Genomic DNA, 16,979 nt, shown 5'->3' with positions numbered 1-16,979 from the left:
TAAGAAGTTTGCGTTAAACTATCAATATTTTTTTTCTGATTGTTAGATCCATTCATGTAGTATATGTACTAAACATCTTACATTTTTTGCTCAAGAAGTGCTGGAGCAGGTTCTGTTTTTCAACCCTTAAATCGTCTATTGCATACATACACATATATGTAATTTAACTTATTTTCTTTTTTTAAAAATTTTGTACAAGTGCAACAATGTTTCTGAATGCATCTATGGAAGTCCAAGGTTGAATTCTATTGGATAAACATGACGGAACCCACTCCAATGTCGCAAAATTAGGTTAAAAAACTTTTTTTTCGGCAACCCTGGGATGCGTAGGTTGGCTCTGGCAACACATTTTCGGCGCAGGATTTGGGTTGGTAAGAGTGGTTGTATGGCAATGAAAAAAATATGTGCATATGCAGCACACGTCATACTATTTTTAGGTGACAACAAGAAATACTAGATGCAAAATGGGTTTTTAATAAATTGATTTAAAACCGAATAACATATGTGATCTCATGCATCTAACTCTGGCGGTGAAAAGGACAAGTTACATATCGACGGTGCAAGTCGGCAATCACATAACTCGGTTTGCGACGTCGCAGACTTCCTGTCATACTTTATTTTTTAGACGGAAAACTACTCAACGGCAATTCTTTAAAATTGCCATGATTTTTCTTCTCTGTGCGAAGAAAATTCTGCAAAAACGTCAAGGAATGTTATCAATTTGTTCTCCTTTAAAAAAATAACATAGAGGCGGAGATTTTCAGACACTGCAAACAAGATATGTGATTGCCGACTTGCACCGTTGATATATGTCATTTCATGCAACCGATAAAAATGAACATATGGCTAACATTCACCTATAATTTGATTTATGCTGGCAAAAACAGTGTTCTCCTAATATTTAATCTCTGGCAAGACTAATGTTTTCTTTTTTTTTCCATGAAATGTACTTACACATGTTATTCATGTAACATCTATTTTTCGGGTTTTCACCAAAGTTGCATAGAATCACATATATGTAATTTTTCTTTTTAATTTTTTTATCAAAGTTGCATGGACCTACATATATGTAACTACCACTTTGGGGGAAAGAGCCCCCTCCCGCCCAAAAAAAAATAATTTGGGACTCTATTTTTTCAAAGATCTTTCAGAAAACATGTTTTATTTCAAAATCCGTGATCCAAAATTAATTCATGCAATAGAGGGACATCATTTCCTCAAACGATTCTTTATCATTTCCACACGTGCCTCAAAATGCCTTTGGGCTTATTAAAACTTAAAAACTTATGGGTATTTTTTATCTCAAACGTTAATTTCCACACGTACTTTAGGAAACGTGGAGCACTTAGAGTACATCTGAAAATATGATGAACATTTTTTGCAAAGAAAATTACATGTATAAGTTTGAAATTCACTGAACTTATATACTCGTACTTTTTCTACAATATTTGAAACTAGAAAAACACTCAAAAAAATTAATTTTCAAACTCAAATTTTACCCACAGAGCCAAATTATTCGGCATACATCTACCTGAGTTTAGAAAATTGATTGAAAAGGTCACTTACATTCTGTATTAATTCTGAGGTTAGGCCAAAATTTGCAACAAATTTTTGAAAAAATACAGCATTGCTGGGGGTTGTTCATAAAATATGTAACACGCTACTGGGTAGATGGAGCTCGCAAAGAGCGTATTGCCATTTCGTTTTGATGTGTCACAGAAGAAGGTCTTACGTTACAAAAGCATTTTGGGGAAATTAAGCATCATATTTCGTACAATCCTCAGACCTCAGACGCACTGGAATGATGGTAACATGTAGCTCTACCTTCAAACATATTTCCTGCAATCTGTCTCATATCAACTCCAAAAAGTTTGAGTAAAAGTAAATATTTTTGTTTTTGTTGTGTTCGCGGAGTGACATACCTAATAAAACTCATAAGCACAAGCTTTACTGGGTCCTTCAAGTCCTAGGACCGGAAACAAATTTACTCGCAAATAATGAAATAACATCTTCTTGGTGTGGATAAAATTAAAGATCACAGAATTATTACTTGACAATCTTATAAACCCAGACTGAGTCGATTCCAGACCCTATTTCTTGACTAGGTTTCAGTGAAGACAAAGGAAATCGGCAAGCGATAACATTCGCATTGTTATGTAATTCTCTATGGCACTTCTCCTCCAACTCAGGCATCTGCATGGAAAAAAAGAATAATCAGGCGTCTTGGAAGTAGAAGCAAAAAGAATAATCGTGCGCCTTAGAGGCTACATTCAACACTGCTAGCAATCACTAATTAATACATATTCACAATATTGTAACAAGACAATTTACTGATGCAGTGCAAGTAGTTTTCCAATTTCACTAGGCGCCATGCGTCTAAAAATGAGGCTTTGGCACCTGAACACTTGGAACGCTGGCTAAACATGGCACCTCAAAAGAAGGACGCAAACTGTAGTAAATTCTTGAGGCAGAGATACCATGTGAACGTACGCCAAGAGCCATTTTGGCCTCTGAGAAATTGTGGATGGCCCCTAAAAATTCATCTTGATAACCAAGATGGCTCCTAAAATTTTACCTTGAATTTGGGCCACTGAGAGCAAATTTGCATTTTATCAGCATTTACTACAACGTATTATTTCCTTTCCAAGATGGGAAGTTTGATCTCTTCTCTGCATCCAAATTACTCAAAGGGTCAATGAAAAATACATGATCACTCGACTTTCACCGTTAGACGGAAAATAAAAATTTGGCTAATTGTTAACAAGATGTTAAGCTGTTCCATTGGACTAAAACAGACCAATTGGAGCACTAGGCAAACAGGATAAGAATGAATTGTGTTTCCATCGACCTTCCAACTCAACTCCAGTAGAGTTCATAGGTTGTAGGTGAACCTGTTGAACTGCCGAAACTTGAGTGACGCAATAAGGAGAGGTAAGAGAGGGTTGGACTCCTACCCAAACATCTTATCATCTAGAATAAACGGAGTACAAACCATTTCTTCAACACCAAAAATAACAACATTCTGATAGGGAGTAATCTTGAACTTCCACAAATCTTGACGAAAGAAGCTGGTTTTTTTGGATAAACCAAGCCTTAAGGCCCTCAGTCGAGAATAAAGAACCAAAAGTAAGTTTAATTCTACTCCATCAGCTGAGAAACCGTTTTGAGCCGCTGATATTACCTGGAAAATTAAAGAATAAGTATGAACTGATTTTTCTCTTAAAGGGTGAGAAAAGGTAAGATCTGGTGTAATGTGTCAACAGAATCACTGAGTGTACTTAGCTGTATATAATGTATGTGGCTGTTCTGTACCAGCGAATTCATGCGAGGGGCAATTGAACCCATGCCCTCCTCCCCTACAGAATTTCTCTAGCTCTGCTTACTTTAAGCTTACAGTACCTAAAAGTAATTAAGAGTAGCAGAGCTGGAAATAGTTTTTGGGGTTGATTATTTAAAGAATTCATGATGAAACAGGGTTTGTCCAAAATCTTTGATTCCAAAATTTCTCCAAAAATGTCACACGAGTAATCCCTCCGTTCACTGGATGCATCAATCATGGTTGATACTAGATGGCTCCATAAGTCTGCCGTGCTAAGGTAGAACGCCGTATGAACATTTGAGAGTTGCAAAATTTCCTTCTATAAAATGTTTATTTTTGAGGAAAATTATGAATATTTTTCCTTGAAATTTTCCGACGTTTTAGATCAAATTACAAACAAAATTATCTGAGAAATTAGTAGACAAATATTCAAAAATTTTCATAAAAATTAGTGATTTGCCAGGGGGAATTTGGCAACGCCTGAAGGCTCTTACAGCGTTTTTCCTTAGCACGGCAGAAGTGTGAATGATCTGCATACCTAGTATTAAAATCATTTATAGGCACTTACGATCCTGCCATCTCCACTGCCCAAATCAATGACTTTCCCAGATTTGCCTTCTAATGCTTTCATGACATTTTGAACTTGAGTTGTTGTTGCTGGAACATACGGCAAGCATACTCTACGGAAAGCAGGGGAGATGAACGGTAAACAGATGACACTTAGAGCAAGAGCTGTTCCTCCTGAAAACAGAATTTTCAACAAGGATAATAAATTCAACTATCTAACACAGGCAGAATTTCAGGAGAAAAAATTCCTGATTATTTGTGATTTTCAATCAAATCCAAACGATAAAATTAGAAAACCTTCATCTAATGAGTGACAATCGGTACAGATTTCTTTCCACTTTTTGGTTTTCAAATAAAACTTAATGAACATCATTCCTTTGCATTTCATTGTTTCTTATCACTCAATGGTCTATAAACAGACTTTAATTATAGACTATGAACATTCTCCCTCTCAGTCTTAGAGCTCAAAATTTTTGACTCGAATTGAAATTTTTGGATCTTTATAGCTTTGTTTCCCCCCAACCCAAGTAGCATTTCTCAACGAAAAAATCGCTTTAAATTGCGATTTTATCGCCAATAAAATCGCCAGGATCATCAACATCTGAGCGATTTACCTCGATCTTATCGCGATAAAATCGTGCTTTTATCGCCCGACAATTTATCGCAATATTTTCAAAATAAAAATCATGATAAATGGCGATTTAATCTCAATTTTATCGACGAAAACTGATCACGATTTTACTGAACAAGAAATTGCGATGTGTAGCGATTTAATCGCCATATATCACAATTTTTAATGCGATAATATCTCGATATATTACCACTGATATAATCGCGATAACCAACCGATAAAATCGCTATTTATCGCAATCACTGCTACTTAGGGAAGTCGTGTGGACCCAGCGGCATTCACCACCTTGTAACTTACAGTTTGGGCCATTGCTTAGTGTTTTTTCTTACATAGACCATATACTCTGTCCATAAATACCATTTCAACATCAGCGCTTCGAATAGAGTACTTGAGGGGGAGGAGATGTCTCAGACTGTGAAAGGGGGATATGGGACTGGGCACGAAAGGGGGGGGGATGTTCTGATGTCATTCATTAGCAACCTCTCATTCATATTTCTGCAAAGACGTGAAGCAAAATTGAAAATATGGAAACATCAGCTTCAAAACACGTTGTCCGAATACTATCAGCAACATAGGGGATCTCAGAGATAAATAGACACTTTTTCAAGGGATTTTTCCTCTTCCCTAGGGGTTTAGAGCAAAAGCAAAGGGTCCATTGAGTTCCTCAGAGCAGAAAGGTACCCATTCCATCATGACCATTTGGAGATGCAAGGAAAACTACGCATCAATTTTACTGATATTCGGTTTGTCAGACGCAATGCTAGATGAGGCGACCAACAATAAAATTTTCAATGGAGACTATCAAAATGCCTGTAAGTAACTTAAGTATTTCCAATAGAAGTTGAATTCTTGTTTTGATCTAGTGTAAGCACTGAGTTGGACCGGCAGTGATATTTACCTGACTTCATAGCAGAATAAAAATAGAATAATACATACCTATATACTTGTAGGAGATGAATGCAAAATTTACTTAACAGATTGTTAAACCAAGACTGTATTCTTTACAAAATATGATGCTGAGTTACATGGCTGCTCTTGATGACAGTGGTGGTTTCTACTTGTAAGTAGGTACCCTATGTACAAACTATAACTAATCTGCAATAACTTAGAACGGCTTGCAGAAGACAGGCCGGGAAAATTTTAGAATACCTTACAGCGAGTGTACACTGAAAGCAGGATTATAAGACAAACAATCATTCAATTCCTCTCACCTGTTATGTATGATATAAGTAAACCTGTTCTTGAAAATGATTGACTTTTCACTTGACCTCCGGTCTTGGATTCCAGCAACTCTAAAAAGTCTTCTTTCATGGTGAAGAAATGAGCGATATTATGGCATGGCTACCTGAGAAAAGAATTTTTGGAAGAAAACTTAACATGAGGAGCTTTGGAAAATACGAGGGCACGGCTTACAAGGAAAATTAATATTCAAATTGAGAAATCTCTTTCCTCAGCTCAAGTGTAAACTCCACATTTTCAGATTGAGGTTAGAGTCTAAAGAACGGAGTTGAGGATGAAAACAAACAATGTTGCCGAATGCAACAATTAATTTAATTTTTCATATTTAGCTCGCAAGTTGCAGCGAATAAAATGATTGAAATTTACGCAATTATTTTTTAATTAGTACTCTAGGATTGCTGAAACTCGTTGAAACCGTGAAAATAAGATGCAATATTTGTAAATTCATTACATTTAAATAAGTGAAAAACTGTCAGCAATGTAGGTGTCCTGAAAAATGGCGGCTATCTCAGGACATCTAACCTAAAATTCTCGCACCTCCAACTGGTTCAAGTGTGCTGGCGAGAATTTTCGCGTGTTTCACGAAATCAATCACCGAGTGTCAGGTTTTGTGAGAGGATAAAAATTTCTAAATGGATGCAGCGTCCATCCATCGTCAGAAATGCCATTTTTCGACACCAAAGAAACGTAGGCCTTAGAGGACCATCACAATCAGTGAATCAGTAATCAAAGACCTGCAACTAACTTTACTGACAACACACTCCCATCTCTTGTCAGCAACTCAAAATTTACCATGTCAAAATTCATAGGATTTTTGTTCAGGTAATTGTTTTAATTTATCATATCTCAGAAATCCTTTCATTTGGAATAATTAGTGATCTTCATAGGATTATTAAGTTCGAAGTTGGCACATCACTTCGAAAAGAGGTTTACCGACCCATTAAAACTAGATGGCATGTTTGTTTGGCGTTAGAAACCAGCAGTCTCATGATTTTCTTTCCTGTGATTACTTATTAACTGGTTACTAAAAAAAATTGTAGAAACGTTGGATTAAAATTCTTAATTTAAAAATACCTATGTTAAAGAGGACATGTCTGTCATCATAAAATTTCCAAGGCGCCAGAAACAAATGCTACTACTTAGCAATATTTGATGGATCACAGGTATTAGCCCACTACTCAAAATTAATTCAGGGAAGAAAAGAGCTCATTTACATCGCTAATTTTACAGTTGAAGTACTTACTCAAGCACAAATCTTGCTTACAGTGTATCAATATCTTTGGTCCCAATTTATTTTTCCAAGAGATTATTACTTACCGGACATCTCTCTGAAAAGCTTTCTGAGGAAGTTTGTGATCAGGTAAAAATGAAACTATCCAAGGAAGGAGCTGCTTAAACTGTTGCGCAGCATGGTTTGTCTCATGCAGACTCTGATTTTCCTTGTGTGAAGGAAATTATAAATTTTTGTAACCAGCGCTAAATTATAACATTACGACAGCGTAAGTCGGCAATCACATACCTCGTTTGTGGTGTCTGACAATCTCCGCCTCTATGTTATTTTTTTGAAGGATAAAAAACTGACATCAGCTCTTAAAGTTTTTACAGAGTTTTCTTCGCATACAGAAGAAAAATCATGGCAGTTATAAAGAACTGCCGTAGTTTTCCGTTTTAAAAATAAAGTTTGACAGGAAGTCTGCGCCATTGCAAACTGAGTTATGTGATTGCTGACTTACACTGTCAATTAGCATCTTGATAGCTAATTTCAGTAAGTTTTGTCGTGCTAATCAAGTTTTGTGTCCAAGTTTGAATATAAATCTTATATCTGAATCCTGAAATGTACCTACCTTGCCCAGTGATCCATTTTTGCTTTGTAATTTATCTTTTCCCTGCGATTTTTTAATTTTTATCATTAATTTTTACAGCAATCGCAGCCTCACTAGCGATATCAGAGGTGCAACACACATTTCATGATACTGCAGACATCTGCTCAGCAGATACGATTACAGTACGCTGTCTGTTGTGAAACTGGCTTGTCAGAGTTCGTTGATCCATCTGATTGAGTGTGTGAATTATCTTCAAGTGAATCCACAATGAGCAGCTCCACTGGGGAAGCTAGCCTCGGGAAACAGTCCCACAATACTGAGTCTTCCAAAGCTAAGACCTCAAAATCAGAGAAGCTAATGTCCTCAAGCAAAGAAAACTTAGTGCTCTGCTCCCCGGAAAGTTCATCTGTATTTCAAACTTTGAAAGCTAAATTTGAGATTGCATCTGCTTGTGGCCAAAATTTGATTTTCAAAAACTCTCCGGATCGGCCTCCTAACAGTAAAGTTGAAGTCACTGCTGACAAAAATTTTCCAGTTTCTCAAATTATTCCTGTCAATAACTGCTCTCCCAAAGTTGAAGCTTCAACAAGTTTACAGACACAGATTCCAAGCAACAAAAGTTCTCAAAAATTCCATGACGACAAGTCTACTGATTCGAAAGCGGATAATAGATGGCAATCAGATGCCAAGGCTCCAAGTACTCCAGGCTCTAACATAAAAGAGAGGCGGGAAAATTTAAAAAGTGAAAGTATTGACCAGTTCTTTAACAGTCGCATGAAAAAAAATTCAGACGATTGTAATGATTTGAATGGAGATCTATTGAAAAATATTGAACTCTTAAAATCTCTTCTAAGCTCTGGCAAAATGTTCGATTTTCCGGAAACTGTGTTGACTAGTCTTCTAGAAGTTCATGAAATGACTTCAATAATTCCTTTAATGCTAGAGAATCGGAGAACACAAAAGTTGCTGTACCTCAGTGATGAAATATATTGGATGAGTGTTAAAAACAATTTCGATCTAGCAGATTTAAAATTAAGTGTCGACAATCCTGAAGAAAACCTCAAAATAGTGTCACTGGTTGCTTCATTCAAACAGCATGCTAAATACATCAGAAAGACAGCATTTGAGAGGCATCCTTTCAAATGCAAAGCATGCGGCATCATGTTGGCCACCTGGGACTTAGCACCTCATTTCTCTGGAATCAAACATCATCGTAGGGTCCTAGAAATTGCAAAACTCGCAATCCCTCCGCTTTCAACCATTGTGGACAAAATGCTTCAACAAATTCCAGCCCCCCAATTCAATGACGAAGTTGCTCAAAGTATATCAAATACGCATGGCATCATCAAAAACCCCAGTATTCCTCCTGTTCATTTAGATCGAAAACCTTCCAACAGTTCAATAGCAGAGTCTCTAAAGTCATCTGAAGATGAAAAAGATCTCAACTCAGAACTATTATCGCATTTTCAGACTATAGTAAATGAACAAACGGGTCATAATGAATGTTGGTGTATCTACTGTCAAACAATGATTACAGGACCTTTAAACATTAAAAATCTTAATTTAGGTGAACATGCAAGAGGAGCAAAACACAGAGCAAAAGTTAGCCAATTCACGACAAAAACCAAGTCTGTTTCTAAAAGTGATGGTCAAGTAGAACGGAATGATCAGATTTTATCCCAAGACAAACCTTCTACTCAGGGTAAAGCTGTCTCAAAACCACATCTCTTCTCAGAAAAGTATGCAGAGTTGATGAGCAGTGTCATGAAGAAACACATCAAAGGAGAAGTGCCTTTAACATACGAATCGAATGATGTAGGATTTCTTGGATATTACTGTGATATTTGTTGCACAGTGGCAACAAATGATGCCGATTGGCTACTACATCTTGATAACCACGATCACAAACGCAATGCAGCAAAGCACGGTAGCCCAACTTGTCTTTATCACTGTCTTGTTTGTAAAATCGTAATTTTCTGCTCTGCTGTAACCAGTGGGACTAGTCATGACCATGTATTTTCCTATGAGCATATCTGTATCAGGAAATTAGTTGAAAAAAAGTGTCCAGAAATACAGAAACATGTTCAGGAGAATTCTGTGTTGACAATAAGATCCGAAAAATCGTCTTGTAACTCTGTTTGTTTGAATGTGGGAGAAGTATTTGTCAGCAGTGGTGGAGAGGCGGCAAACCCAGAAAATAACAAAATATCAAGAACAAAATCATCTAAGTTAGACAGTTCAGCCCCTTGGATACTATCACCAGTTTCAACCACTCCAAAACGTCATCGTTTAGCCAGCAGAACGGAGAATAATGACAACCTTGGGCTTGATTATGATGAATCCTCCGAAACAGAGTCTAGTGGGGATGAATACGAAGATAAAGATGTTGAAGACATTTTAACAGAATTATTACCCAATGGTGAAGCAAGAGAAACAAAAAAGGATGGTAAAACTTCTACCTCGAAAGCCAATTTGTTGGACCGAAAGAAAAAGGCAAATGCAGACGGAACTCCAACAAACAGAAAGAAAAACGCAAGAAGGAGAGACCGACCAGGCCATTCATTGACATTCAAAGGTAAGTAATTAAAGGCATTATTGAATCCAGTAAGATTTTATGTTCACCAATCCACATCAAACCTATAAATCTTAGATGCTCCCCATAATGAATTTTCATCAAAACATGAGTGTATTAATTAGAATTTTCTTTAGAAGATTCTTAAATTCTCTGGTAGTTGATATTTTATGATTAAAAAGGGGCAGTCAGTTTTTCCAATTTGCATGCCCTTCCCTCCGTTTACTCAGTTTTATCCCCTCTTGAAGTTTTTCTCAATTTTAAGTTTTTAACAAAGTATTTATGAGTTTCATTAGTATCACAATTTAGGCCTTAATCGGTTCTCTTGGATTTTCAGGTCTTGATAATACTGTGTCTAGTGAAGAATGGACCACGCGATTTATTGAAATGGGTCGATTGAAATCAATAGCCATAGACTTTGATGAGGGAAAAGCAACAGTTACTTTTAGTAAAAGGTAAGATATCGGGTTGCTTCTACAACTTTTGATAACTTTTGATTATGTTTGAAGATATTTCTTCAAATACTTTTCCAGAGCTTCCCTGAGGTTTTTCAGTGTGTTGCATCTAATATCCTCCGTAAAAACTGTCAGTTTTTGCTTTCCTGAAGCTGAAGAAAGCGTTGCATTAGGTGCTTTACGGCAGGGTTTTAAGTAGTCACATAATGCAGTGCTGAATGCTCCCTGTAGACTCCCCTCTCATCTGTATTTTATGACAGCCTCTTTTCTCTTAACCTCCAATGAGAATGTTTTTCTTACTCGATTTTCTTTTCTCTGTCATAGATCATCAGTACTCAAAATCCTTGGCAGCAGAGATATCTTTTTAGACAAGTATGATCTTGAAGTTGATGACACTGGTAAGTCTATCACTCTAATCTGAAAATTTTACAAACAGTTATGATACCTGGAAAGATGAAGTTCCTATTCGGTGACTTCCTATGAATCCGTGGAAACTAAATTGTGAATCTTCCTAAAAAGTTGAAAATTGAATCCAATGATAGTAACTGCTTTTATTTGTAGTGTAAGCAATGTTAGTTGGCATATCACTTAATACTTTTACCTTTAGCCCATAGGATAATGAAAGCTTGTAAATTTTTCTATGGTATGGCTGCAAGTTTGCAGAGAGCAGCCGCTACTCACTACAAAGTTTCCAAAATTTTAGATGTTTTAAAATATAGATCCCCTTTAAATAGGAAAATTCCCATAGCTTTATTTCTCCAACAACCCATGTTCAAAAGCGGGTGCAGTTGATAATATCTTGCAGAAGAATATAGTGAGTAGGATTTAATTTTTCTCTTTAACTTTTTCAGCCCAGAAGAATTTGGACCAAACATGTAAGACGTTGTTTGAGAATGAGCATGAATTCATGAACAAAATTTTAACCATTTTGAATATTATTGATGATGAACTCAATTTACCTGATTCAAAGCTAAGGCTCACTCGGCTGAAAACAAGTGTCCTGTGTGCCATTCGCTCCTCTTTTCCTGATTGCAAAATTTATGAGTTTGGATCCCGTGTTTCTGGCCTTGCTACCAATGAGAGTGATTATGATCTATTCCTCGATTTAAGTAAGTCTGCTAACCCACTCTATCTTCGGTGTTCCTTGTTTCCATGTCCGTTATCTGTGATTTCATAGAAATGCATATTGCAAGTGCCAAAATTGATGATTATTGAGCTGTTTTCCCCCAATGAGTTCGGAATTCTTTTGCTCAATCAAAGTAAAGCAAGTTGATATCATGGTCAAATATGGAAAAGACTTTTTTTCAGCCTGCTTAAAGTCTCGAGAGAACATAAAAGTAGTTTCATGGTTAGTGGGACCTTTCAAAATACTTGATTTTGAAAACAATTTAAGGCCTTGGAATTGCTTGATTTTTTAGGAGGTGCTTGAAAAGCGTATGAATTTCATCCTTCACCAGTTGTCAGCAGTAGATGTTTGTTGTTAAAAAATGACACAACTTTTGAGATCAAATAGATCACTTGCAAAGATTGCAATTTCCAAAGGAAATTCATTCAAAGACAACCAGGAATTGCCAACTTGCATTTATAGCCCTCGCAGGGTAGCACAGAGGTAGCAGTGCTGCACTTCCTACCCTTCGAAGCTTACTGATATAGTGCCCTTTGAACAAAAATAAAAATAAAAAAACCGACAAAATTCTTATTATTGAAAATCTTAGTTGGTCTGAAGAATCGATCCCTGCTGTTTCAATCTAGGACACCTCTGCCGTGGAACGCAAAAACGCCGTAAACGCCATTTTAATTTTTTTTAAACAATGCGTATCATCATTTATGCATATTTATCATAGCAGAAAAACTTGTGTGCCTTGGGAAAATGTTTTCACAGAATTCTTTCGCAAATACTATCAAGAACTTAACCTGAAAATTTGAGGTGCGTGGGTAAAACAGTTTTCATTTTATAAAGTGTTCAGTTCCAAAAAACGCGGGAAAATCTTGATGGATTTACAGCGTTCATGCTTAGCACGGCAGTCCTGTATGCTAGTTTTTCTCCTTGTCCTTGGAATATGTTGTCAATATATGCATTGTTATTAAACAACCCATGATATTTATGTCTGAATTTATCATATCCGTCTGTTTTGAAAGAATTTTTTTCTTATATTTTTCCAGCTGGCACAATGTATCAAGGAACAAAAGCATCTGTTGATTCTCAGATGAGAGTTGAAATGATCAAAGCCATCCGAAGAATCACAAACATTTTCAGGCAAATGCCGAATGAATTCACTGCCCTTGTTCCCATCACATCAGCTCGTGTGCCAATTTTAAAATTTAAGCATGTGAAAACGAACTCCAACTGTGATCTTTCATTTAAGAATGGCCTAAGTGTAGAAAATACGAAGTTAGTCAGGTAAGTTAAAAACATTTTCCTTTCAAGTGCTCTACTTTCATTTTATTCCTAAATCTCAGGATAATAACTTAAAGCACTTCAAAAACAAGTCATCGAGCAGGTATGAGATTCTGAGTAAACTCGGCAAAAATTTTCCAGGGAGCATCTTCAAGGCATGTGAATGCCGAGTCGAATGTTCTGCACAGATTCCTGCCTGAGCTCTGAAGGTAGGGTTGACAAAAAATCCTGCCAAATTACCATCGAAAACTGTCTGGTGCACAGTCTGGAGCATCGATGTTCTCTCTCTGCAGACTCTCCTCACTCCGTACCCGCAGGATTTTTTGTCAACCCTAGCTTTTCGAGCCAAGATGGATTCTTTTAAACTCAAACGCCTTTTTTTAAAAGGAAAATCTGCTTAATTTTTCTTCTTTTATCTGTAGAATAAGGAATTCGAAGTAGTAACGACCATAAGGAATACAATAAATACAAATAAGAAGTATCAAAATTACTCTGTGTAAAGCTTTATACTAAAGTATGTTAAATGCCCACTATGTTACGTTAATTTCTGTCTTTGGAATTTGCTTTATCCTCTAAGAGAAAAACAAGTTAATAGGACAGTTCAGCGGGTCAATTGTTGAATCATTATCAAATGAGTTTGATCGATAACTCCTTATTTTCATAATGCGATATATATCGATCAAGATCACTCGATAACTAACCAACAATTAAGCCGCAGGTAAAATTAGAGTCCCTAAAAACCCTTTTACAGGGATCCTAGATCTTAGGTCAAGAAGTTCCTCTAATGCAAGAGGAGCCCTTTTCAATTACATGCGTCAAAATGTTTGCCTCACTCTTGTTTTATGGGAAAAATATTATTTTATCGCTATACGCGGCATTTATGACAAGGTTGTGGCATAATAAATTTCCCCCTAGATGGGAAGCGATCCACGGACCTTCCGACCTTGAGGTGAGCACTGTACTTCCAGCCTCAGCTGATTCTTGGAAGAGGCAGAAGAGATTGCCAATACATAAAGCAATTAAAGTTCTTTCTTTCTCCACCAGAGCTGAGAGTAGTGATGCATCGGTGACACACTTCTGTTTACTGATGATCTGCGGCAGATTTTTCTATCAACCCTGCCTTCGGAGCTCAGGAAGGAATCTCTGCTAAACTCAAACGCTGTAAATGCCTTGGTACCTTTTGTGGAGATCAGTGTTAGTTATTAAAAGAAGGACTTTTGCTTAGGACTAAAGGAATTTAGGTTCTAGCACTATAAAATTTGAAGTCCAAGATACTGAGTTTCCCATCTGCTTGCAGACTGGAGGTTGTTCTATCAGAGCTTGTATCAGTCTCATCAGTGTAAACTCGGTCTCTATAGCCTCAGCCATTTAATTTGTTTGTCCAAAAGTTGGAAGCACGATTTTTCAATCCCCCCCCCCCCCAAAAAAAAAATGTATGAATATGGCCACTATTGTTCTAAGGAAAAACGCCAATTGAACTCTCGGATATTGCCAATTTTCCTCAGACAATATGAAAATTTTAAAATAATTTGCTCATATCTTCCTTTAAAGTATTTAGAGAATTTCACTCATGATTTTATCTGTTGAGTCTAAAAATTTCAAATTTGTATCTTACAAAAAATGAGTAATTTATTGCCGGGAGAAATTTGGCAACATTCAAATTCACAAACGGCATTCTTTCTTAGCATGGCAGAATAAATGCACAGTTAAAAGGTGCAAGTTATTAAATTTCCAAGGTAGTCTCATGATTCTTCTGTTTTTAATGAGACTTTTATCCTTGGCCTGTGCATTTATGCTAGAATTTTTTGTCGCTAACATGTGTGTCAGATCATTGTGAATGTTTTGCTCGTTTTCAAGTTTATTCAACTTTTCTAGTGCTTCTCTTATTTTTCCATCCATTGCAGGAAGTACTTAAACATGAACCCAAAAGTAAGATGGTTGGTCATCGCTGTCAAAAGTTGGGCTCATGCTTGTGGTTTACTGTCCTCGTCTGATTTTACTACTTACGCAGTCACTTGGCTAGTCCTATTTTTTTTGATGAGCAAGAAATTAGTCCCGTCTGTTGCATCTTTCATGTTTAAAAGCAGAAACGTACCTTTGATTCAAGGTAAGTTCATCAGATTTATATCATCAGCATGTTGTCCATCAACCCTTTTCTCAAATCTTTTCCTTTCTTCCCCTTCTTCAACCCTTTTTATTTCTCTTAGAGAGCAAAGAGGAAAGAAATTCAAATTAGAGCTTTATTATAAAAATTTCCGGGAACTGCTGGAAAATCCAGAAAATCGAAAGTCAGCTTTTTTGCAACAGTAGAATTTAAAACTTGATTTTTTGAAAAATTTGGGGATTGGTCATTCCCTTGTATCGGAGGTTACAGTCATACATCAAAAAATGAAATTTTAGATGTTTTGCCTTAACTGAATGCATTATTTAATACGTTGTAAGCAATTTTCTTTTTATATTAGCAGCAGAAAATTGGTAATCTTGCAAAGTGACCATTACTTCTTCATTTTATTATTTCTCAGGAGTGTTGCTCAACAATAGCTGTCATTATTAAATCTTGAAGCGCTGCATTATTGTAACTACTCTATTAAAGTTTTAATTTTTTATCCCTATTACGATTTCGTCAGACTTTAGTATGGCTTTGTAGTGGTTAACAAGTTTTTGTCACCAGGTATTATTCGTTTTCTCCTTTTAGGTTGGCGATGCAGTTTTGATGACACCGAAGTCCTCTGTGAAATCAATGACGCCAATGTTCAATTGTTGCTGAATTTCTTTGATTTTTATGAGAATTTTGAATTTTGGAAGTTTATAATTTGCACTCGCAGCGGTACCCACTTTCGGAAATTCATTTTAGTGGAAAGAGTTGTCCATATGATGCCGAATGAAATAAAAGATGACTACTGTTCAAGTGTTTCTAAGTCGGACAGAGACAAAGACTTCAATGTGGGGGCATGTTCAGTACAAGATCCGTTTGACTTGTCGCACAATATTACCAAGCAAGTCAGACCATACGTCCTCAAGTCTTTCCAAAGATATTGTAGTGTGGCTGCATCTCAAATTCGGAAGTGGCCCCCGTTTCAAGTCTAGATGAGCCAAGCTCTTTCAATCAGCGTATGAAAACTCTGATTACCTCATTTGGTACTTTTTACGTGTTCTTTTTATGTTTGAACTTTTTTATTTCCTACAGACTTTCTCTCTTAAGTTTTATAGCTTGATGACAAGTTTGATGAGGGGTCATATTATTCCGGCTCCCAAGTTTTAGACACCTTTTTGTTCAAAATAGAAGCTTTTTGCAAAATCTAATCCTGAACGGATCTTACCCCTTGAATTCGTCTTTTTTTCTTTGCAAAATTTTTTTGGTGACCTTATAAATTGTATTAGGAGCCAACAATTGTTACTTTGCCTTCATGAATGAAATTTCTTTAGTAAGACTTTTTTTCTGTAAGAATCTATTTTGTGTTTAGTGAATGTTTACTCAGAACTTTAAATATGTGTACATTCTTAGGTATTATGTTTTTGAGTACCTTCTTTATTAAAGAAAACAGTTTTATTTTCCGAAAATGTTCTCCTTCATTTTGCACACTCTGTAGAAAATGACTTTTCAAATGCAGTCGAGGATTATTTATTCTACCTAAATTCTAACCCGAAGGAGCTTTGAATCAGTTAAAGGTAATTCTGTGACTGAAATAATACATAAATAATTTAAGAATCTACTATTATCGCTATATGCTACTTTTACTTTAAACTTTTAGCAAAAAATGGAGTTAGATCAGAACTGAAAGGTATCTGTTCCATCAGACCCACCCGTCCATTCGGTGAAAGTTTGTCACTACCACAAGGATTCGAACCGAAAACTACTCAATCCCAAGTCAGGCACACTATCTACTTGGTCAACCTAACCGGGCTTTCTTCCTTTTACTATCGTCATGCTTCCATCAAAATTCTCCGTTTTTTACCTCTCACATAAGCTACACA

At 36.4% G+C, this 16,979-nt stretch overlaps 2 protein-coding genes across 2 annotated transcripts; one reads left to right on the top strand and one right to left on the bottom strand.

Moving 5' to 3' along the window:
- Window positions 1-1,131: 1,131 nt before the first annotated feature.
- On the bottom strand, window positions 1,132-6,023 carry LOC109034523 (ATP synthase subunit C lysine N-methyltransferase). The gene is made up of 4 exons (XM_019047725.2): window positions 5,729-6,023; window positions 3,888-4,060; window positions 2,993-3,181; window positions 1,132-2,193 (listed from the first exon to the last, which is right to left on the bottom strand). The coding sequence occupies exons 1-4, from the start codon at window positions 5,826-5,828 to the stop codon at window positions 2,047-2,049; spliced, it is 609 nt and encodes a 202-aa protein (XP_018903270.1). The 5' UTR covers window positions 5,829-6,023; the 3' UTR covers window positions 1,132-2,046.
- A 243-nt stretch (window positions 6,024-6,266) lies between these two features.
- LOC109034524 (uncharacterized) lies at window positions 6,267-16,565 on the top strand. Its single transcript, XM_019047726.2, has 8 exons — window positions 6,267-6,578; window positions 7,679-10,154; window positions 10,489-10,606; window positions 10,931-11,004; window positions 11,458-11,715; window positions 12,770-13,007; window positions 14,909-15,111; window positions 15,700-16,565. The coding sequence occupies exons 2-8, from the start codon at window positions 7,847-7,849 to the stop codon at window positions 16,089-16,091; spliced, it is 3,591 nt and encodes a 1,196-aa protein (XP_018903271.2). The 5' UTR covers window positions 6,267-6,578; window positions 7,679-7,846; the 3' UTR covers window positions 16,092-16,565.
- The last annotated feature ends 414 nt before the right edge of the window (window positions 16,566-16,979 follow it).

The sequence above is a fragment of the Bemisia tabaci genome, chromosome 5 (genome assembly GCF_918797505.1).
Source record: "Bemisia tabaci chromosome 5, PGI_BMITA_v3".
Classification (NCBI taxonomy): Eukaryota; Metazoa; Arthropoda; class Insecta; order Hemiptera; family Aleyrodidae; genus Bemisia; species Bemisia tabaci.
The sequence above is the reverse complement of the archived record's forward strand: the minus strand, read 5'-3'. Positions and strand labels throughout refer to the sequence as shown.

What these genes read in the sequence shown, in the direction of transcription:
- LOC109034523 (XM_019047725.2), bottom strand. Translation starts at nt 5,828, where the DNA reads ATGAAAGAAGACTTTTTAGAGTTGCTGGAATCCAAGACCGGAGGTCAA. An exon ending in ACTTATATCATACATAACAG is followed by an intron (nt 4,061 to 5,728) that starts GTGAGAGGAATT and finishes TTCTGTTTTCAG; the next exon opens with GAGGAACAGCTCTTGCTCTA. An exon ending in GCAGTGGAGATGGCAGGATC is followed by an intron (nt 3,182 to 3,887) that starts GTAAGTGCCTAT and finishes TTAATTTTCCAG; the next exon opens with GTAATATCAGCGGCTCAAAA.
- LOC109034524 (XM_019047726.2), top strand. Translation starts at nt 7,847, where the DNA reads ATGAGCAGCTCCACTGGGGAAGCTAGCCTCGGGAAACAGTCCCACAAT. An exon ending in GAAAATACGAAGTTAGTCAG is followed by an intron (nt 13,008 to 14,908) that starts GTAAGTTAAAAA and finishes CATCCATTGCAG; the next exon opens with GAAGTACTTAAACATGAACC. An exon ending in AAACGTACCTTTGATTCAAG is followed by an intron (nt 15,112 to 15,699) that starts GTAAGTTCATCA and finishes TTCTCCTTTTAG; the next exon opens with GTTGGCGATGCAGTTTTGAT.